The following is a 23,522-nucleotide window of genomic DNA, read 5'->3' as shown; positions in this document are numbered from 1 at the left end:
CTGCCCACAAAGGTGGCAGTCACCACCCAAGGAAGCATTCAAGAAATGCTTAGCATTCAAGAAATGCTTAGATGTTCTGTGAAGGGACAGAACATGGGGGAATATTGGCGGTAGGTGGAAGTTTGGAGCGGATGATCTTGGAGGTCCTTACCATCTTTGGTGGTTCAGTGATTCTACGCTATGAAAAGGGAATAAATGATGGTTTTTTCTCCTTCTGCGAAGCTCGTTTGTGCTTTTTTCAGTGTCTGCTCAAGGACTTTCCAAGGAAGTGATCTCTGTCCTATGTGATATCAGTGGGGTGAACTATTCCTGCAATTACAGCTGTTTTTTCTCTTAGGGATCAACCCGCACTGTGTAGGAGCCATTCATATGTTATCCATGCCAGAGGCATATCTGTGATAACTCCACCTGCACATCCTGTATGTCCTGCAAATGTTCTTCCTCACAGTACAAGCAGGCATTCCTTAAAAAGAGGCACAACGCTCAAGCAAGAATTACATTTGGAACAAGACTTGCCCAGTGTGATAAAATTTTTTCTGCCTGGCAGTGAAAGGGTCGAGGGCTGACATCTGAGCAGCTTTAATGAGCTTCCTGTAACTGCACAAAGTCCAACGACACCATATGCTTCCTGTAACTGCATTGTTTTAGTTCAAGTGAAAGCCAGCTCAGCTGAGAAGAAACACCACTGAGGTGAGAACTCTTTCAAGGTGAGTTACTGTACCCTTATATAAATCCAGCATTATTCTTTAAGAACGCATCACTGTGTGGCCAGGAAAAAGAAAAATCCCTCAAGAGGCCGAGTGTTTTATGCGACCTGTTGTTCCTTTCTGACCATGAATGGACCAAAAAAAGAAAAAAAAGAAAAAGGAGGAATGTAGTCTAAAGGAATGCAGCTTTCTTTAATTGTGTTAAACCCCTATGGAGAAGGATTTGGGGTCCTGATGGATGAGAAGCTGGACATAAGCCAGAGAGCCAGCAGTGTGTGCTTGCAGCCCAGAAGTCCAACTGTGTTCTGGGCTGCATTACAAAAAGGGTGGCCAGAAGGGAGAGGAAGGTGATTTTCTCCCTCTACTCAGGTCTTGTGAGGCCCCATCTGGAGTTCTGCAACCTGGCCTGGGGCCCCAAGCACAAGAAAGATATTGGAATGGGTCGAGAGGAGGTCAACTAAGATGATGCAAGGATAGAAGAAAGCACTACCTGTGCCTCAGATACGCTAACCAACTGCCCCAGTAGTCCAAAGTCTCTCTTGCCTGCTCTTGGGCTTTTCTTCTAAACCGAATCTGTATTGCCCACGACGTGAATTGAAAAGTAATTTTCCTCTCTTTGTGTCGATGAGGAGCTTTGTTGTCCTTTTTTCCTTCCTGATTAGCAGAGGAGGGGAAACTGGATAGATTGGCTTGGTGATGCCAGTCCAGGCCTACAAGCTACAGTCCTTTGAAAATAGCTTGCTCAGGATCACTTCCAGAACTGGAATTAGTTTGAAGGGAAAGGCAGAAATATGACTTCATTCTCTGCCTCGGTGGAAAAGAGTGGCAGGTGTCAGGCGCCTCCTGCTGCATCCTGCAGATGCCGGAAGTGTTTGGCATTTTGACCATTTGTGTGAGTGTGAGGATAATCAGACAGCTGCACTGCCCCCAAAGTGTGGTAGTGACCAGCATCTGGTCATCCCATTGACTCTGCCTGCTGCTCTCCCGGCCCGTGGCAACCACGAGGTTCTGAAAGATATTTCTCTCTTGTCTTGCAGACTGGCCTTTTAGAAAAGGATTGGAGAAAGCAGAAAGCAGGAGATGTCTTGGGAGCCAGGTAAGAGCGGAGTTTCTTGTGTGTTTAGATGCGATGTAAGAGAAAGAGAACCTGGGATACTATGAAAAGCCCATGACTTCAGGGGCGCATCTAAGGCCTTCCTCTCACCTCTTGCCCCTCTTCTGCTCACAGAAGCATCATCCCAGGTCACTTCAGCTATGGGGGATGTGACTGCCCTCCCCTGGGTGTACAGCAGGACACCTGTGTCCCAAGAGAGTAAGGCAGAAGCACAGAGAACAACAGCCAAGCAAAATCATGCTAAGAAAATCATAGGGAAGGGCAGCACAGAGGATGAATCTCCCAGTCCTAGCAACGCCGTGTCTTAATTTCACCCAATTAGAATGAAGTAATTAGCACTGCAATTAATTTCAATAGGTTTCAGTGTGAGTGGGTGACTATGTTAAAGATGCTATGATGGCACTGGCAAGAATTCTACGTACAGCGTGGGAAAAATGCCCCTGGAAATTCTCTGATGTATTCAACGCGCTGTCTGCAAGGTGGTTTTTCTACTCATATTCTTTCTTGTTTCCATATTTCTTAATTTATTCATTTTGCATTGCAGAACTTCCTCTCTCTGCGTCTGCTATAACGATACATGAGAGTGGTAAGGTCAACACGGAGAGTCGGTATAATTCTTATGGATAATGACAGTATGCAAAGAGTGCTTGTTGCCAAACGTAGTTTTGGTAGTCTATGTCACAAATACACATTTTTGAAGTAATCTTTTGTCTTTGCAATGCGGAGACCAGGAACCAGACATTAACAAGCTAAAGATGCATAAATAAGAAGAGTCTCATGAGGAAAAGAGGCTTCTAAGATCACACTGTACAATCTAAACTCTTTAATGGCATAAGAAGCCTGAAGCTTTAAAAAAGGCATTCATTCTGTCACTGGAACTGTTAATACATGTTCTGTATTTCACACCAAAGCAGTGACACAAAGGAGTCTGCACTCAATTCAGTGAGACCAGACCAACATCGGACTTTCACAGAATGTATTTGCTGTGTTCCCTACTGGAAAGGAAATGAAGCCTTAGGAAGAGTTTATGATCCCCTTGGAGGCATCCCTGATCCAATAGCTATGGGTACAAATTGCTTTTCCTATGACTGTTGATTAAAACCCTGATTGCTTTTTCCAGCTTTCGGCAACGTACCGGAGCGTGGCGCTCAGAACAAAAGTAGAATGGATTCACATAACAGAAACGAGGGAAGATTCTCCAAACTGAGAAACGGAAAAGGAATTCCAGAAACTCAGGAAAGAGGTAATTATAGCTGAGAGAGGACTTCTGCCCCCCATGCAGGACACTCAGCCCAGGGTTGGCCCTTGTCACCACACAGCCGCATCCCGTCTCTGTGGAGCTTTCTCTGCAGTTTGAGATGTGGATCACACCCTCTGCCCAGAGTCTGATGTATCCCATTATCCTCTCCCCACTGGAAAAACTGTAGTGGCAGTGAAGAGCAAACCACCTTCCCCCTGGGCTGCCTACATGACGCGTTATTTCACAGAAGCTGCTCAGCATGTTCATGTGGTTCTTCACTGAGAAAAGCTTTCTTACATTTCCTCTTTTCTGCATCTTTCATTTGAACATGAAGATCCAGAATCCCAGCAAAATTCTTGCAGTGTGGTAGAATTAAGGAAGAAATTTGAGCCTCCGGGTAAGTGTGCTGGATCGTATTTATGTAGCCTATTATCATATCACAGATCATGTTGGCTGTTACGTGTGAGAGTGCAGTGAAATGTGCCCTGAGGGGTCTGTCCCTCTGAGTATGACTTAGCTGTACGCTAAGTCCTGCAGCTCTGTGGGACCAAAGATCTCAGGCATCCTCAGTCCTGTGCAGTGTGTGTTTATGAACTGGCTTAACTCTCAGTTCTGGGAGCTGGAGCAGGGCCCTGCAAAGCAAGCCAGGAGGGGAGCTGTGCATAAGGGCTGCTTTCAATGCCGTGAAGCAACTGTTCTTGGACAGACCAGGCTGATTCTTCCTTAATATCAGGTCTCAGCTCATATTGCTCCTCCATCCTGGAGTTCTGAACAGTCAACTCCATGTGGGCAGTAGAGTGAGTGACGTGTTCCTCCCCTCTGCTCTGCCCTGGTGAGGCCACATTTGGAATTCTGTGCTCTTATCAGAAAAGGAGAAGTGGTTAAAAAAAGGAATATAGGCAGTTCCACACCAATATACAGAGGACAAACTTTATAGTGAGAACTTCTTTGCAGTGTTCCAGCAAACAGAGAGGTGGTGGAGTCTTTGGAGATGTTCAAAACTGATTGGACACCGACGTGTGTGGCCTACTGTAGGGAATCTGATTTAGCAGGGAGGCTGGACTCCACAATCTATAGATGTCCCTTCCAACCCCTGCAATTCTGTGACTCTGTGGTCCACAAGTGGTTGAGGGATCCTCAGGAAAGGAGCATTAAGTAATAGGGAATGCCCAGGAGGGAAGGAGAAGCTCTACATCCAGGAGATGTGGCCCATGGGAAATAATGACTTTCCTTTGTTCTCATTGCCCCCTACACTGCTTCTTGCAAACTGCTTCTGCGGGTCTTTGTCCTGCAGAACAATTAAGTGTAGATGTCCCAGAGGGCACATCGTGACCTGGAGAAGAGTGAATCATACAGATATTTGCCAGGCCAGACCAGTAGTGATCTGTGCCTGGACAGAACTGAGTCTGTGCGGAATCCCATCCTTCCTGGCACGTAGGACGTGCTCTTTTCCTGCCCCTGCTCTTTCCAGGTGGCCTGCTGTTGTGGTTTAACTACAGCCACAGATTAGAATTGGAGCAGACCACAGATGCTTGCTCACTCTCAAACCTGCTTCAGGGAAAATGAATGCAGGTAGAGAAACGGAATGGACTAAGTCAGAAAACTCAAGCATGGTTGTTGTAAAATGGTTGCCTTGTTGCTCGCGTTTTCAGCCTTAACCCATGGGCCAGAGAAACCCCCACAGAAGGGAAGCAGAGTGGATTCATCAAAGAGAGTCCCAGCAAACTTCTCCAAGCAGAGCAAGGGGAATGAAGATCCAGTAATTCTGGAAAGAGGTAACTGGGGCTGGGAGAAGAACTGTGCACGCAATGTTGGACCCTCACCTCAGGGTTGGCCCTACTACTCAACTCACTGCCACATTCCCCCTCTGTGGGGCACTCTTTGCAGTTTGGGAATTGTCTCACCTCCTGCCATCAGAGTCTGGCAGTCCCTCACTGTACACACTGCAGTTGGGCTGATGTATCACCACCTCCTGGCTGCATTCCCATCACGTGCACATGTAATTTCCTCATCTGGGTTGGAGTTCTCCTCATTCTCCTTCCATCAGGAGTTGGAATTGGTGCTGGCTTAGCACTTGGATGGCTGTGGACTTTCTCCTCTGCAATAGGACTGTGTGATAGAGACCTAAACTCTTCTCACTTAGAATAACAGAATCCTCAGAGTAGGAAGGGACCTCTGAAGGCCAACTAGTCCAATTCCCCTGCAATGAACAGGGGCACCACAGCTGGATCAGGTTATGGAGGGCCTTACCCAGCCTCACTGTAAAAGATTTTTTCCTTCTATCCAACCTAAATCTACCCTCTTTGAGCTTGAAACCATTTCTCCTTCTTCTATTACCACAGGGCCTTGATAAAAAGTCTGTCCCCTTCTTTCCTGTAGCTCCCCTTTAGATACTGAAAAGCCACTATCTGGTCACCTCGCAGTGTTCTCCAGGCTGCACAGCCCCAGCTCTTTCAGCCTGCCCTCTAGATGTCTTCTACTCCATTCCACTCAATCATTTTTATGTCTCTTCCCTGATTGCACTCCAAAAGATCTATGCCTCCCCTGTGCTGAGGACGAGCTTGCTGAGATGCACAGGACCTCACCATCAATGTCAGTGACAAAAATATTAAAGAGTATCAGCCCCCAGCACCGACTTCTGGGGGGCATCTTATATCACCCCACATCCATCCAGACACTGAGCCACTGACCACCACTCTTGGGACTCGATCCTGCACCCAGTTCTTTCTCTATCAAACAGCCCACCCTTCAAATTCAAGGAATGGACCAAGTCAGGAAAGTCAGGCACTGTTGTTGTTAAACGTTGACCATGCTGCTGTTGTTTTCTTTTTCAGCCTTAAACCACGTGCCTGAGAAATCATCCCGGAAGGAAAGCAGCGTGGATTCACATAGGAGAGTCCAAGCAAGTTTCTCTAAGCCAAGCAAAGGCAATGCAGATCCAGTAATTCTGGAAAGAGGTAACCGGGAGGCAACTGAAAGAAGTCCTGTGCCCACCATGGGGGATGTGCAACCCAGGTTTAGCCACTGGTTCCCGGGATTAGTATGCTGGATCCCAGTTCTCCTGCTCCTGGTCATCACTTGGAATGTCTCAGGAGGATTGTATCAGAGTGAGCCCTGAGGGGTGAGAGCAAGATGTGGGGAGAATCCCTCCTGGTCCCAGTCAGAAGGCATGGCCTCCTGAGGGAAACACTTGTGGTCAGAGGAACACAGCTCTCTGGTGTCAGACACATCCTATTCTGGCAGTGTTTTGCTTGTGGTTGTGAGCCAAAGGCACTGGTTCTCAGACTTCCCCCAGAGTCTGGCAGATCCCATTTTCTCCTCCGCACAGTACACACTGCATATGGGGTGATGTTCCACCGCCTCCCCACAGTTTTCCTACCACAAGCACGTGCAATTTCCTCGTCTGGGTTGGAGTTCCCCTTACATCCCCTTCCATCCCCTTCCATCCCCTTCCATCCCCTTCCATCCCCTTCCATCCCCTTCCATCCCCTTCCATCTCCTTCCATCCCCTTCCATCCCCTTCCATCTCCTTCCATCTCCTTCCATCTCCTTCCATCTCCTTCCATCTCCTTCCATCTCGGCTTGGTGCTGACTTAGCACTTGGATGGCTGTGGACTTTCCCATATGCAATAGGACTGCGTGATGGAGATCTGACCTCTTCTCACTTAGAACAATAGAATCTATAGAGTTGGTAGGGACCGCTGAAAGCAATCTAGTCCAACTCCCCTGCAACAAACAGAGACACCACAGCCAGATCAGACTGCCCAGAGCCTTATCCAGCCTCATCATAAAAGTCTCCAGGGGCAGGGCTTTAAATACACCTCTGGGCAAACTGTTCCAGTGCCTCATCATCCTCACTGTAAAAGATTTTGTCCTTCTGTCTAACCTGTGTCTACCCTCTTTGAGCTTGACACCATTTCCCCTTGTTCTATCACCACAGACCCTGCTGAAGAGTCTGTTGCTTTCTTCCCTTTAAGCTTCCCTTTAAATACTGACAGGCCACTATCAGGGCATCTTGCAGGCTGCACCTCTCCAGTGCTCCTCTCCAGGCTGCACAGCCCAGCTCTTTTAGCCCGACCTCGTAGGAGAGGTGTTCCGTTCCATTCCATCATTTCTGTGGCCTTTTCCCTGGATATGCTCCAACAGGTCCTTGACTGTCTCGTATTGGGGATTCCACATCTGGATGCAGTACGCCAGGGGAGGCCTCACCAGTGCATAGTAGAGGGGCCGGTTTACCTCTCCAGACCTGATGGCCACGCTTCTTTTGATGCAGCCCAGGATACAGCTGACTTTCTGGGCTGCAAGGGCACTTTGCTGGTCCTTATCCAGCTTCCCATAAACCAGTACCCCAGGGTCTGTTTCAGCAGGGAAGCACTCAATCCTTTCATCCCCTAGTTTATATTGGGGGATGACTCAGGTGCAAGACTGTCTAGGTTCCTCAAAATGGCTTCCTGTCCCTCTGGTGTGTCAACTGCACCTCACAGCTTGGTGTCGTCAGCAGACTTGCTGAGGTGTGCATTACCCCACTGCTGATGTCACTGATGAAGAGTATCAGCACCGGCCTCTGGGGGACACCACCTATCACCCCACATCCATCCAGACGCTGAGCCACTGACCACCACTCTTGGGACTCGATCCTGCACCCAGCTCTTTCTCTATCGAACTGTCCACCCATCAAATCCATATCATTCCAATTTGGAGAGAAAGTTATTGTGGAGTACCACGCCAAAGGCCTTACTGAATTCAAAACAGATGACATCAGAGGCTCTTCCATTGTCCACTGATGCAGTGACACCAAACTACCAATCTTAACAGTGTTTAGCACCACATTGGAGAAAGCCTTAAGCTAGGTGCTCAGAAGTCAGGATACATCCTCCTTTCACCAGGAGAATCCACTGAAGATCTCCTGAGCTCCTTCCCAAACCAAGCACTTGCACTATTTGCTGGAAAAGGCAAAAGCCCATAGCCCAAGCCAAGGCCTGAAAAACACAACTGACTTCCTCAGATCCCACCAAAGTGAGAGGGAGAGCTGTGTTGTAGGGAGGAGAAGGGCAGGAGCAGAGCAATCACTTCATGCATTGGGAGGAATGGAAGGGGCAGAGCAAGGCTTGTGATCCCTTCCCAGGATGGTTCATGCACTGTGGCGCTTGGACTGCATGGCAGCTCATGGAGATTGACAGCACAGGACAGCATTACTGGGGTTCCAATCCAGGTTCAAACCTCACAGTACGGTGGTGAGGTCTTTGTTTCACAGCAGCAAATATTTCTTGAAGTGTCCGCATGACGCCTTATACTGCAAGAACTATTTAATATATTTATGGGTGTCTTGAGTGAAAACAACTTTCTTACATTTGCTCTTTTTTTTTCTCTTTCACTTGAACTTAAGATCCAGAAACCCAGATACAGCCTCAAGGGATCCAAGATCTGAAGAAGGTGTTCGAGCCTCCAGGTAAGTATGCTGGATCACATTTCTGTAGCCTGTTTTCATACCACAGAACATCTTGGGTGGGATTTATGAGAATGCAAGGAAACAAACCCTGAGGGACCTGTCCCTCTCAGCAAGACGTGGTAAGGCCCCCCTCCTGGTCTCAAGCAGAAAGCATGGCTTTCTAAGAGAGATGCACTGGGTCAGAGAGGCGCTGTTCTCTGCTGTCAGGCACATCCTACTCCAGCCATGTAGCCCCACAGATCACACTTCTCATCCAGATCTTACTCAGCAAGGACATCTTTTCCAGAAGTGTCAGCAACGACTTGCAACTTTGTCAAGGCTAATCAAAAGGTTTCCATCTCTTTGGCCACATCTCTTCCAACCCTATGCTAAATCTCCCAGCTCTGTGGGATCATAGAGCTCAGGCATCTGCAGTTCTCTCCAGGGTGTGTTTATGAACTGGCTTCACTCTCAGGGCTGAGAGCTGGAACAGGGCTCAGCAGTGCCTCCGGAACCCATGGACTGTGGTCATGAATAAGGGCTCATTTGAATGCCATGAAGCAGCAGTTCTTGGAGAGGCCAGGCTGATCCTTCCCTACCAGCAGGTCCAAGCTCACATTGCTCCCCCATCCTGGATTTCTGTTCAGTCAGCTGCATCTATCAATCTGTCAGGAATGGTCAAGCGACTGGAGAAGAGCTGGGATGCTACAGGCCAGTCTGCCTCACATCCTTCCCTGGGAAGGTGATGGAACAACTTGTTCTGGAAGCCAGCTCCAAGTAATTGGAAGAGAAGAAGGTTGTCGGGAGTAGTCAGTGCAGACTCACCAAGGGGAAATCGTGCTCCACCAACCGGGGAGCTTTCTGTTATGTCATCACTGGCTTGGTAGATAAGGGCAGAGTAGAGAATGCTGTGTACCTTGACTTCAGCGAGGCGCCTGACTGCTTCTTTAACAACATCCTTGTAATGAAACTTAGGAAGTGCAGGATACATGAGTGGACAGTGAGGTGGATTGAGAACGGACTGAGTGGCAGAGTTCAGAGGGCTGTGATCAGTGGCTCAGATGCTGCTGTAGCTAGCAGTGTTCCCCAGGGGTTAGTGTTGGGTCTGTGAGTCTTGTTCAACACCTTCATCAATGACCTGGGTGAAGAGATGGTTAAGCCTCAGCAGCTTGCTGATGAGAGAAGGAAGGCTGGGAGGAGTGGCTGACACAACACAAGGCCGTGCTGCCATTCAGCAGGTCTCCTGGGTGGGATGGGAGTGCAGGCTGGAGAGAGACACAATGAGGTTCAACAAAAGCAAGTGGGGAGAAATGACTGCATGCCTCAGTACAGGTTAGGGGATGACCTGCTGGAGAGGAGCTTTGTGTAGATGGACCTGGGAGTCCTGGTCGACAGCAAGTTGGCCACAAACCAGCAGAGGTGGCCAAGGAGACCAAGGGTATCCTGGTGTACATTAAAAGAGAGTGGCTGGCAGAGTGAGCCAGGTGATCCTCTCCCTCTACTCTGCCTTGGTGAGCCCACATCTGGAGTACTGTGTCAAATTCTGGGCTCTGCAGTTCAAAAGAAAAACAACCAGGGATCTCTTAGATAGAGTCCAGCCAGAGGGCCACGAAGATCATAAAAGTACCTGGAGCATCTCTCGTACAAGGAAAGACTGAGAGACCTGGGACTTTCAGCCTAGAGAAGACTGAGAGGGGGTGTGATCAAAGTTTAGAAATATCTGCAGTGTGGGAGGCAATTGGATGAGGTCTGTCTGACTCTTCAGTGGTGTGTACTGATAGGACAAGGAGCAGTGGCTAAGCGTGGCAAATAGGAAGTGCCACACAAATAGATGGAGGAAGAACTTCTTTGCAGTGAGAACTTCTTTACAGCCAGCGCTGGTACAAGCTTCCCAGAGAGGAGGTGGTGTCTTCTTCCTTGGAGATCTTCAAGAGTCATCTGGGCACCCACCTGAGTGACCTACAATAGGGAACCTGATTTAGCAGGGTGGTTGGACTCCATGATTCCTAGAGGTCCCTTCCAACCCTTGCAATTCTGTGACTCCGTGATCCGTGAGTGGCTGAGGGATCCTAAGAGAAGGAGCACTAAGCAATAGGGAACCCCAGAGGGAAGGACAAGCTCTACTTCCAGGAGGTGTGACCTATGGAAAAGAGGGATAGTGATTTGTTCTCGTACCAGACAGTCATTGCGTCTTGCAAAGGCTTCCTTTCAGGTCTTTGTCCTGTGCAACATCTGGGTGCAAATGACTTGAAGAAAGGAGAATAACACAGAGGTGTGCCAGGCAGGCCAGTAGTGATCTGTGCCAGGGTTGACCGGGCAGCTGAGACTGTGCTGAATCTCTTCCTTCCTGGCATGTAGGACGTGCCCCTTTCCTGCCCCTGCTCTTTCCTGGTGGCCTGCTGTTGTAGTTTAACCACAGCCACAGATTTGAATTGAAGCACTCCACAGATGCTTGCTCATTCTCAGACCTTCAGGAAACAGAATGAACACAGAGAGGGAAGTGGAATGGACCAAGTCAGAACAGTCAGACACTGTTGTTAAATGTTTACCATGCTGCTGTCGTTTTCTTTTTCAGCCTTAAACCACGTGCCTGAGAAATCATCCCAGAAGGAAAGCAGCGTGGATTCACATAGGAGAGTCCAAGCAAACTTCTCCAAGCAGAGCAAGGGGAGTGAAAATCCAGTAATTCTGGAAAGAGGTAACCAGGAGGTAACTGAAAGAAGTTCTTTGCCCACCATGGTGGATCTGCAACCCAGGTTTAGCCACTGGTTCCCAGGATTAGTATGCTGGATCCCAGTTCTCCTGCTCCTGGTCATCACTTGGAATGTCTCAGGAGGGCTGTATCAGAGTGAGCCCTGAGGGGTGTGAGCAAGATGTGGGGAGAATCCCTCCTGGTCCCAGTCAGAAGGCATGGCCTCCTGAGGGAAACACTTGTGGTCAGAGGAACACAGCTCTCTGGTGTCAGACACATTGTTCTCTAGCAGTGTATTGCTTGTGGTTGGGAGCCAAAGGCACCCCAGAGTCTGGCAGATCCCATTTTCTCCTCTGCACAGTACACACTGCATCTGGGGTGATGTTCCACCACCTCCCCACTCCTTTACGAGGGTCACAGCTCACTGGTGTCAGATGCAACCTACTCTATGTATGGATGGATTCTGGTTTGCACAAGAAGGCAGGGGAGACATGATCATTACTTCTAAAAATCCTCTAGCTGGTGGAAGACCTACAGGTCCTCAGCTGACAAGAGGAAAAAGGAGCAGCCTTTTCATGCTGTTAACAGTCTGGCTTTATCACTGTTGTCTGGTGGAAAAACAATGACAGGAGGCTGGGAGTTGTAAGTTAGGGAGAGCAATGCTGGGAAATTAGCAAGGGAGAATAAAAGATGTAGAGGGAGAAGTGAAGGGAGGGAACTTCAGGTCAGAAACTTGGTTTCCCCACTTCCATGCAGGTGACAAGACTGCAGGTGGTAACAATTCTTCATCTCTCCTCCTCTTGGAAGGCAGAGAGTCTTTGAGGAGCTCTCAATGCTCCTTACACACTGTGAAGGACCCTGCTGGGGCTCTCGCTTCTCCAGCCTATGGAACCTGCTACAATCTCTCCCTTTCACCACTCATAATTGCTAACCAACAAAGAGCCTTCTATGCCACAGTGATATGAGATTATGACTTGTGGACATGGCACAGATTATGGCTTGTAGACATGGCACAGGACAATTCCTGCCCTCTGTTCGGCCCTGACAGACTCTGCAAAATCTTGAGGCAGAATCTGAGGGCCTGTACCCTTTCCTGATCCCTCTGGCACTCAATCAATTCAAATCAATACAGTGGAGGTGGAATTTTGTTGTCACTTCTGTCCTCTTCCATCCAGAGCTGGTGTGCCTTGAACTGCAAGGAAGGATTCAGTTCCATGGAGCAATAAACACAAGGGACAGATCAGTCTAGATGGAGAGGGCGAGAAGGAAGCTTCAGAAGCTTTGTTTCCCCTCTTCCACTAGAGAAAGAACAGAGCAGAGAATAGGAACACTAATGGATTCCTGCCTTTCTACACATTCTTGCCCTCTACAGAGTTTCCTTTCTGTGAAAAGAGCATCTGAAGGCCATGTTTGCTCTTAAGCACACTGTAGGGAATGTCTGCTAAGGAACTAAAACTGAAAGATTTCTTCCCCTGACATGAAATGCACTACCTTCTCTGAGAGACAAGGCCTCAAATGGCAGGAGGCAGTGTCAGCTTCCAGTCTCTCTTCTTTTCTTTGAAAGGAAGGACAAACACCTCATGGGGCCAAGAATCCACGAGGGCAGAGATGGAGAAGATTCTGAGCAAGAAACTGGCCTAACAGGTGAAGTGAACAGAGGGCACACACGACAATGAAAATCAGGAATTCTTTGTCTACTTCACACTGGCAAGCAGATTTCAGGTGTTTCCACGAAGGCAGGGCTAAATTGTGCATAGTTTTAATGCAGGGAGGCAAACACCGTAGGATCATCATGCCACCAGAAAGGCTGTTGCATATGTGTAAGCACTGCTCAGAAGAACTTAAACATCTCTTTGCATCACAGACTTCATACATAGAACCATTAAAATCTCTTTGAGGAAAATGAGTGATACATCCATCATAACATGGACAATCTCCCTAAACTCAAAGTTTGAGACAGTGAGCGAGCCCAAAGCATTTTCTCAGTGATAGCAGAGGGCTGCCAGCCCTTTTCCTGTGTGCTTTTTCTCTGAGAAATCTCCATGCAGGTGACAAGTCTGCGGGTGGTAACAGTCCTTCATCTCTCCTTCTTCTGGACGACAGAGAGTGTTTGAGGAGCTCTCAGTGCTCCTTACACACTGTGAAGGACCCTGATGGGGCTTTCGCATCTGCAGCCTATTTAACTTGCTACAATCTCTCCCTTTCAAAACTCATACTGCTAATCAGTAAAGAGGCTTCTATCCCACAGTACACAGACTGTGGCTTGAGGAGATGGCATAGGGCAATTCTTAGCATCTGTTCTGCCTGGACAGACTCTGTAAAGTCTTCAGACAGAATCTCAAGGCCCGTGCCCTTTTCTCATCTCTCTGGCACTAAATCAATCGAAATCAATGCAGCAGAGGAGGAATTTTGTTCTCACTTCTGTCCTCTTCCATCCAGAGTTGCCTAGGTACAGGCAGGTGTGCCTAGGACCATGTGATAGGATTTCCTTCCTTTAGCAGTACGCATGAGAGACAGATTGGTCTTGATGGAGGCGGAGAGAAGGAACTCTGGCTCAGGCACTTGGTTTCCCCTCATCTCCTCCACTGGATAAGGAACAGAAGACCTGAAATGGATTCCTCTCCCTCTACACATTCTTGCAATCTACAGTGTCCCCATACTGCTGAAAAGAGCTTCTGAAGGCCATATTTTGGGCTTCAGCATATTCTCGTGAATGTCCACTTAGGAACTAAAACAGAAAGATTGCTTTCCTTGACATTTCTTACAGGAAAAGGTACTTCCTGCTTGTACAGAATATTCCTCAGACGACAAGAGGCAGTGTTAGTTTCCAGTGATTCGTTTCTTTCTTCACAGGAAGGACAGTGGAGATGAGCACCTCAGAGGTCGTGGAATCCATGAGGGAGGAAATGGAGAAGATTCTGAGCCAGAAACTGGCTGTGTTGCAGAGAGAACTGATAACGACCCAGCATGCAATCCCACCCATGAAGGAACCGACCGACACCTGGACTACCCTTCAGAGTATCTCTGAGAATGTGCAAGCCCTGCAGAAAGGTTTGGAGAGCATGCATGTGTCCACAAAGGAGGGCCTTCAGATGCTCAGAGCAGACCTGGAGGAAAGAGTACCAAAAGCATGGAATACACCCAAAAGGTCTGAGTCTGAAGAGAATCTGTTGGATGTGGAGAACCCTGGAGGTGAGCATGGCCACCCCCAAGCGGGCTTTCATCTCCCTGTGTTGGATCTCCTATGAGCACATAAACCCTCAGTCAGTCTCCTCTAAAGAGATGGGAGGGAGAACTGGAATGGTAAAGAAGAGGAAACATCATGTTTGAGAGAAGGGAATTTAACAGGTGAACAGTGGGCACACACAACAAAGAAAATCAGGAATTAATTGTCTACTTCCCACTGGCAGACAGATTTTAGGCATTTCCAGGAAAAAAAAAAAAAGGCCTGAATTCTTTATTAATTTAATGTGGGCAGGCAAAGATCGTAAGCAGGAACGTGGAATCTGCCATTCCTTCTCCATTCATTCATAAGCAGGAACATCTGCCATTCCTCCTTCTTTACCTTAGCCGAGCAAGATGCCATCTGGTATAGAATGTCCCTTTTTTCTATTGGGGTCTGCTATCCTTCAGATGCTGAAATGTCCTCAGATGCTACCTAGAGGGCAGAAGAGTGAAAGGTCTAAGGGTTCTGGGTCTGAGGAAACACTGTTCTTTCTGAAGTACCAGTCCAATGAGCACGGCCATCCTTAAGCAGGCTTTCATCTCCACAGATGGTAAAACTGTTCAACAGGACTGAATCTACTGTGCAATCTGAGTTTTCATCATGCTTTTTTCTGTGTGCTGTATATTTTATTTGGCCTCTTACAACAACCCAAGGCGATGACATAGCACTCCTTTTGCTCTTTGCTGAAGACTCTGAGATTCCCTTGCTGGCAGGAGCTCAGTGAGAGACTATAGGAGAGACTGGCAAAGCGCTTGACGGCTTTGTCATAGGACAAGTATTCCCTCGGGAAGCCTTTCTACCCTGGGAGGTTCATCACTGTAAGAGGAGTGCCCCCTTTCTGTCCATGGTCTTGCCAAGATGATAAAGGGCCTGAAGCATCTCCACTTTGAAGAACACCACACTCAACTGGTGAAGAACACCAGGGTCTGTTCAGCCTGGGGAAAAAAAGACTTAGAGGGGATCTGATAAATGTTTATAAATATCAGAAGGGATGGTGGAGGTAAATGGATGAGGCCAGGCTCTTCTTGATGGTGTGTAATGACAGCATGAGAAGTAACAGCCTAAAACTGGAACATATGAAGTTCTGTACTAACATGCAGAAGAACTTCTTCATGGTTAGGATGATGGAGCACTGGAACAGGATGCCCAGTGAGGTTATGGAGTCTCCTTCTGCGGAGATATTCAAGACCCTTCTGGTGACCTACCTCTGCAACCTGCTGTAGGTTACCTGCTTTGGCAGGGGGTGGTCTTGATAACCTCTAGAGGTTCTTTCCAAACCCTGTGATTCTGGTATTCATTCCTTTGAGATGTATTTCTCCTTTCTGAACTGAAGTTCATTCAGTAATGAATGAGAGCTCACAAAATGGTGTCCTACATTTCACACAGCCCAGTAGTGATCGGACAAGGAGGTTGGTTTAAATTAAAGGAGGGGAGATCTAGATTTGGTGTTAGGTGGAAAATTGTTACTCACAAGATAGTGAGGCATTGGCACAGGCTGTCCAGAGAAACTCTGGATAACTCACCCAGGAAGGCTCTGCAAAGAGGAAGAATACCTCCTACTCCATCAGATTGCTCAGTGCTCAGTAAAGCCTGATTTTGAATGTCCACAAAAAATGCCACCTCTTTTTGCAACCTGTTCCTGTTTTTCATTACCCTTATTGCAAAATAACTTCTGTTTTATATCCAATCTGAATCATTAATTGCAATTAGAAACTACCTGTCTCAGCTACCTGTCACCTCCAACAGAAACAACACTTTGAGAGAACTGTGTGTGCTAGGAGATGTGATGGGGAGGAGAAGGGATGATGAACATTGCCTGGGTCAGAGTAATGGATAACTGTTCCTCTATTTATTATGGTACACATCCTTAGAAGAATCAGAAGCTGGAATTGAGTGTGGACAACAAGCAGATTTTAGGGCATTCTAAGACAAGTGTTACACTGATAAAATTTCCTTTGCTATGAGGAGACACAAATCCCTACTGATGACTGGAGAATAACACTACCTGCAGATGGCCCAGGGTGGTCCATCATCAGGAAGAGCATTTCAGCAAGAACTCCTCTGCTCTTGTTGTGTGAGAAACCTGAGAGGCTGCCCTCTAAAAACTTCATCTCCTTGTTCCCTATCCCTTCTTCCCTGCCGTGAACTTCTTGTCTTCTTTCTTCTATTCAAAAATTCCTCCCTTAAAAGATCACAAGAAGATTGACAAAAGAAAATAGTGCAGGGGTTTGACGACGATGAGTAGCATACTCTGTATAGTGAAGTTCTATTACATGTAGTCAGAGTTGCTATCGGGTCGCCATCTAGATGGTTTATCTTGAACAAATCTGGAAAGTCTGATGCTGGAGAGTCACCTTTCTTTCCTGGCAGACTCTCCATTGCAAAATGGAGTCTGCAAAAATCAGTGGTCTGGCCAATCCTTCATTCCTTCAGCAAATACTTCTTAAGGGAAAAAGAATGAGAGCCTCAGCCGATCTCACAGCAGCTTTTTATCCTCCAGAGACTTCCCAGGAATCTAATGCAAGCACTCTGTGCCAAGTGCCAAGAAGCAAAAATACACACATAAGGAATTATTCTTGTCTCTCCAGAATTGGTTATTGATCCTGCCTGTGGTCAGTGAATGTGTGTCTACAGTTGTCTTTCAGGCCTCTTGGTCTAGAAGCATAAGATCTAAATATGAATGAGGTTTCTCACCCTGAGTCACATTGAGACCTGAGAGTTGATAAAAGCATGTGTGTGTAGCAGGTGGAGTGGGTCTGGGTGCCACATAAGGCAGGTAATTAGAAAATGGTGCTTAGATTTTATTCCTCTTTTCTTCTGCGTGGGGGCACGTTCTGAGAGGAATCAAAAGCCAGAAGCAACAGTGGACAAGCAGCAGATTTTAAGGGATGGTAGGATAAGTGTTTCATTGAGGAAGCTTCAGCTGCAAGTATGATTTAGTTAGGAAGAGTCTGTGCTCCTGGCATTCCTAAATATGATCGTCTGCATTCAGGACAAATTGAGATAACTCTGCAAATCATGTCCCTTGTTCTGTACCCTTTCCTTCCATGCCACAAGTATGACCTTGTTTTTCTTACCTTTAGTTATTCCTACCTTGAATTTAAGCTTGGTTACAGTTTTGCTGTGGAAGACCAAGCCTCCCAATGGCCTGAGACTTCACCTTCTATGGCGGATTGACACGCTTACCCAACTACAGAACTAACATGTCATGTAGGAGAGCACTGCACTTTCAGTCAGCAGCTCAGACTGTGTCTCATTATACTTGAGGCCATCATGCCTTGAGAAATCCACTAACTGTCTGCTTTAATTTCTTCTCACAGGTTTTTTCAAAATGCAGCGCTACAAAGGTAAGCAGAAAGGAAATGATGGACACGAATTCTCAGAGCCTGGCTGCGCCTCTGAAATACAAATCCAGCCCAGGTGCAGAGTTGTATGGAAGACAACATGCTCAGAGGAAGGAATGTCTGATAACTCTTTTCTTTCTCGTGCACTGCCAAAGACCTTATGTATGCTTGGCAGGAGGCATTTTAGCTGTGTGTAGCCAATAGTGGCTGCTTGCATTGGCCACTGTAACACACTCCTCTCTTTGCCCTCTTTGGAGTGAGAGGGGATTATTTCACAGTATTGCACCTTGCTAGAGGCCTGTCCAGTGATTATAACGTGCAGAGGTTAGCTGGGTGAGAGGAGGGAAGAAATATTTCCTTGTTATAGCGCCAGTGAAAATCACTCTTAAATTCTAACCCACAAATCATCTGAGTGTGGTCAAGAGAAATTCAAAGACGTGTTTGAGCCCACAAAGTCTTTCTTGATGCTGAATGCTTTCTTCAAATGATCCCTGTTAGAATGCCTTGCAGTTCATGCACCCTGGGTGGGCATCATGGTTTCAATAGCAGGCCAAGTATCATAGAATCATCGAATTGTAGAATCACCAAGGTTGGAAAACACTTCTAAGATCATCCGGTCCATCCATCTACCTATCACCAATTGCTTCCACTAAACCATGTCCTTCAGTAGAACGTGTAAACACTTGAGTGCTTCCATGATGGGTGACTCTACCACCTACCTGGGCAACCTGTTTCAGCACCTGACCATTCTTTCAGAGGAGATGTTCACAGAGTCAAACCTGAATCTCCCCTGACACAGCATTAGGCCATTCCCTCTAGTCCTATTGCTAGTTACATGGGAGTAGAGCTCAACCCCCACCTCACCGCAACCCCCCTTTCAGGTAGTTGTAGAGAGAGATAAGGTCTTCCCTGAGCCTCCTCTTCTTCAGACTAAATAATTCCACTTCCCTCAGCCACTCCTCTTAGGACTTGTGCTCCAGACCCCATAGAAAAGCTTCATTGTTTTTCTATGGATATGCCACAGGGCTTTGATGTCTCTCTCGCAGTGAGAGGCCCAAAACTCAACACAGTCCATAAGGTAGAGCTTCACCAGCTCTGAGTACAGAGGGATGATCACTCCTTGCTCTTGCTGGCAACACTATTTCTGATATAAGTCAGGATGCCATTGGCCTTCTTGGCCACCTGGGCACAGTGCTGGCTCACGTTCAGCTGACTGTCAAAAAATACCCCCATTCTGTTTCCTCTACACAGTCTTCCATACGCTTTGCTTCAAGCCTGTAGTGTTGCCTAGGATTGTTGTGGCCCAAGTGCAGAAGCTGGCACTCGGGGTTGTTGAACTTCATCCTATTCGCCTCAGCCCAGCAATCAGCTGGTCCAGATACCTCTGTAGGGTCTTCTGTCCGCCAGGCACTTCATCACATACTTCAATTGTGGGAATGAAGGGTCCTGGGAGAATGAGAGGGGAGAAGCTAGGATACCCTGAGGCAATTAGCTACTGACTGCACCCTGAGTAGAGGGAAAGTAAGATGTGAGTAAGGACAAAGTAAAGAAAGCCTTAGTAAACCAGACCTTGTGTTTTCTTGCTACTTACAACATGACTTGATCATTGCAGTTGATGTCACCCTGAATGCTGACACGGCTCACCCCAGACTGGAAGTGTCTGAAGATGGGAAGAGCGTGAATGATACCGGTGTGATCAGACAGGTACCCAGCAAGGAGGAGAGATTTGATTCCAACATTTTTGTGTTGGCAAAGAAAGGATACACATCCGGAAGAAAATACTGGGAAGTGGATGTTGGAAAGAGAAGAAACTGGATCTTGGGTGTTGCTTCTGAGTCTGTGGCTCGTAAAGGGACTGTGAACCTGTCCCCAAAGAATGGCTTCTGGGTCATAGGGTTAACAGATGGGAAAGAGTATTGGGCCCACACGGATCCTTGGACTCGTGTGACAGTGAGTGGTAGACCACAGAAGATTGGGATCTTCCTGGACATCTCTGCCAACAAGCTCTCATTTTATAATGCCAAAAAGAAATCAGCTTTGTACACTTTTACCAGTATTGGTGATAGCAGACTGGAAAGGAAATTCATTCCCTTCTTCTCAACAGGTTCTGGTGTCTCAGCACTTGATACTGAGCCATTGAAAATCGTGCAAGGGTTTGATGATGATGATGATTGAATGTATGATTAAATACAGATTATGAAATGAGACTGATATGTTGTCAAAAAATCCCCACCTTTGTGTTTCCCAGTGGAATCTGGCTAGGTTGTTGGTACCAGAATTTTTCAGCACTGCTTGCTATTCCTGCTGTGAGACAGCAGAAAGAAGCGCTAGAAATCACATTGATAAATGGAGTATAGCACTCAGTATCCTTGTGAACTCCTTATAAAACATGAGTTTTATTAAAGACTCGTGTGCGGAACTGAAATGTCTTTTCAGAGCAGGAAGTGCAAGATTTCAATTTGATAGCCCCTGGCTGTTTTTTCCCACCTCAGTCACATGGAACTAAATCCAGTATCCAGGAGATGTCCAAAAGCAGATCACATCAGACTCATATAGTCAAATCTGCATCAGTCACATCATGCTGCTTTTCTTCAGTTCAATTCATATGTATCTTCCATGCCATTTCTGTAGGTATGAAGATCAGTTTGTGGTTGAAGTTCCTGTTCCTCTCCAGAGGCATTAAAGCATAGCAAGGGTTAGTCTGTCATTCCTAAGGGTCTAAAAGGTCTGATAAATTTTATCCACAGATACCAAATAGAGAATTATTAGGATTTTGCTATTTTTCCTACTAAAGCCACAACTGTCTAGTCCAACAATCCTTTAAAAATGGTATGGAAGTCGTTCCTATCCCCTTATTCCAGTAGAAAACCTGAAGCATGGATGAGGGGCTTTGTAGTGTTTCAATGTCCTTCAATTCCCAACCAGTGATGATTGACATATTCCACTTACCAGAATCAAGGTGCCAAAACTTCCTGCTTCACTCTGGGCACTGTAGACCACTCCAGACTTCCTTCTAATTACAATTGCTCACAATCAGTCAGTGAAGGCTCTCCTTTCTGAACTTTTATGGAGTGTCTTTCTCAGAAGGGATTCTCAAAAAGTCCCAGCAGTTCCATGAAATTGGAAGCTTGTATTTCAGTAATTCTTTACCTATTTTATACAGTAGTCTAAATTCTGTCAATTGAATTGTTCTAAATCATGTTTGATGAGACTGAACAACCTGCTTTAAGGTAAAGTTGTCCTTTCCCACGGCACAGAGTTTAGAGGACAATCTTTAAAGGTCTTTTCCTACTCAGACCATCCCAAGTATGAAATGAAATGAAAACATGTAAAATCGTAATAGCAATTGGAGAACCAAACAGTATGTGAAGGAAGATCACAAGAAGCATTCAGTGAAAGTTTCTGACAAATGAATAGCACAACTTTTGGGAGAATTAGGAGATATATTACATCAAACAGAAAAAAAAAAGTGTTCTTCTTTCATATTGTAAGTTCTGGTTAGTGCCTATGAGTATCTACATAAATCCAAGTGTGAAAAATCCTACCCTGTAATTCAGTGTAACCACAGTTTAAATAGAAATAAATAATTTCCTTTCTGTTATTTGCCCACGTCTTACTATTTTCCACTTACGTTTGCTTATGTCTCAAACTTCCAAGGGGTTTACAGACTGACTGAAGCTGGGGAGATACCCAGAGCAGGGAAGTCCACAAGCCCTGCATGGGTGAACAAGAATATCCCAGAAAAACTCAAACACACAAAAAAAAGGGGTCAGTTTTTAAATAGGTAGGGCATAATGTGGTTACTTGTCATACAGTATGGATCTGGGGTTACATAGAGGCAGTAAACCCTTAGAGTTGAAACAGTTTATGGATTTATTTCACAATCAAATCACTGATGGATCACATAGGAGGCTGCTGTATTTTATCACCTACACAACGTGATGCCCTTGAAGACGAACACAATCATAAGCTTCAGCAAAGTGAGCTTTTTATTTGTCTTGTTGGCATACATTCTGAGGATGCTATTCAAAGCCTGATCATGAAATTCATACCAGGATACAGAGTGACAGAAAGACACAGATGTACCTTGATTGCTGAGGTTTGCTGCTTCAGAACTGTCCTGGCCAGAACAGCAGTGACTGATCATGAGGTACAGGGGGGTTTGGTCGGCTCTTTCATCCAGGGAACCCTGAGATAACAGAGCAGCCCAGCAGTTCTCACCAGAGTGGCTGATGTGAGATGAGCATTGCCAGGGCGATTAGCCTTGCTAGTGAGTCTGCTGGTTTGCTGGGGCTGCACCCTGGTGGAAGGCTATTGCCAGGAAAAGTGTGGAGACTAAGACCTGTCTAGGTCCTATGCATACATGGGAAGGCTGCTGCTAAGAAAAATGTGGGAACTCAGACTGAGGTACTGAAACAACACCCTAGTGCACATGTCTCTGGCTGCAGTGAAGTGCCAGAACCTGGCCTTTGCAGTGTTAGACAATGGAGACAGCACTTGTGTTAGATACAACCAGGTAAATGACTCACTCAGCCTTGTGGTTGACCTGAAGGAGAAGGTGGAGGGGATGAGGAGGGAAATGTGAGAGGGAGATTGATTGGTGATCCCAGTTCCTATCGGCCCTGAGATCTAGGCAGCCAGTTTAGGCTCCACATGGATCACATCACCCCACCCTGCATACAGGTAGTGGAGGGGAGCTGGCAGGCAGGCAGTGTTCCTACTGCTGCGAACCCTCCTCCTCCTAACAACAGTGAAGAAGAATAGAGTTTCCAGTCCATTCAGGTCCTGTTGAATGGTAGCACAGCCTTCAGGTGTGTCAGCCACTCCTCTCAGCTTTGTGTCATCAGCAAGCTTGCTGAGGGTCAACTCTATCCCTTCATCCAGGCCATTGATGAAGATACTGAAAAAGCCCAGATCCAGCACTTACCCCTGGAGAACTGCTAGTTACAGACTTCCAACAATACTCTGTGCCACTGATCACAGCCCTCTGAACTCTGCCACTCAGCCAGTTCTCTGTCCACCTCAACATCTACTCATCTATTCCATGCTACCTTCATTACAAGGATGTTGTGTGACACACAGTCAATTGCTGAAGTCAAGGTACACAACATTTACTGTTCTTCTCCCATCTATCATCCAGTGATGGCATCATAGAAGGCCACCAGGTTGGTGGAACATGATTTCCCCTTGGTGAATCCATGTTGGCTTCTCCTGATAACCTTCTTATCTTCCAATTACTTGGAGATGACATTCAAAACAAGTTGTTCCATCCCTTTTCCAGGGATGGAGGTGAAGTTGGCTGCCCTGTAGTATCTTAGATAATCGTTCTTGCACTTTTTGAAGACTGAAGTGACATTGGCTATCTTCCAGTCTTCTATTTTCTTTGCCTGGACAGACTTACCATGGTGCTTTGTTTTTTTGTGGTGGTTTATACATGACTTGGAATTCACACCCAATCTCGAGAATACTCTCAACCAAAGTCAGAAACTGTTTGTATTCTTTTAGTTGAGAAGTAAGATAAAAGCTATTTCACTTCAAACTGATTTTTTTTTCTACTTTGCAATGCTGAATTTTTGCCCCATTTGTCTTTTCTTCCCATGTTTTTTTTTTCCTTGAATCCTACTTTCCTTATTTTATGACATCCTAAGATGATGTTACCTCTCCTCCCCTCTGCCCTGACCACTTAAAATACAAAACAAATAAACAAACAAAAATTGCAGTTAAAAACAAACAAACAAACAAACAAAAAAGCAACAACAAAAAAACCCCAC

At 46.5% G+C, this 23,522-nt stretch overlaps 1 protein-coding gene across 5 annotated transcripts; it reads left to right on the top strand.

Moving 5' to 3' along the window:
- Positions 1-602: 602 nt before the first annotated feature.
- On the top strand, positions 603-21,313 carry LOC125685574 (zinc-binding protein A33-like). 5 transcript variants are annotated; one of them, XM_048928704.1, is made up of 12 exons: positions 603-707; positions 1,745-1,803; positions 2,366-2,407; positions 2,942-3,064; positions 3,396-3,458; positions 4,714-4,836; positions 5,896-6,018; positions 8,448-8,510; positions 11,065-11,187; positions 14,035-14,373; positions 17,728-17,754; positions 19,364-21,313. In XM_048928704.1, exons 2-12 carry the CDS (start codon positions 1,788-1,790, stop codon positions 19,924-19,926), a joined length of 1,605 nt encoding a protein of 534 aa, XP_048784661.1. In that variant the 5' UTR covers positions 603-707; positions 1,745-1,787; the 3' UTR covers positions 19,927-21,313. The 5 variants fall into 5 exon arrangements, with proteins under 5 accessions (XP_048784661.1, XP_048784664.1, XP_048784666.1 ...); XM_048928705.1 differs by lacking the exon at positions 2,366-2,407 and adding an exon at positions 2,179-2,300 and having other exon boundaries at positions 651-707; XM_048928707.1 differs by lacking the exon at positions 5,896-6,018.
- Positions 21,314-23,522: the final 2,209 nt, after the last annotated feature.

The sequence above is a fragment of the Lagopus muta genome, chromosome 28 (assembly GCF_023343835.1).
Source record: "Lagopus muta isolate bLagMut1 chromosome 28, bLagMut1 primary, whole genome shotgun sequence".
In the NCBI taxonomy this organism is placed as follows: domain Eukaryota; kingdom Metazoa; phylum Chordata; class Aves; order Galliformes; family Phasianidae; genus Lagopus; species Lagopus muta.
This window is presented reverse-complemented; position numbering and strand designations above follow the sequence as displayed.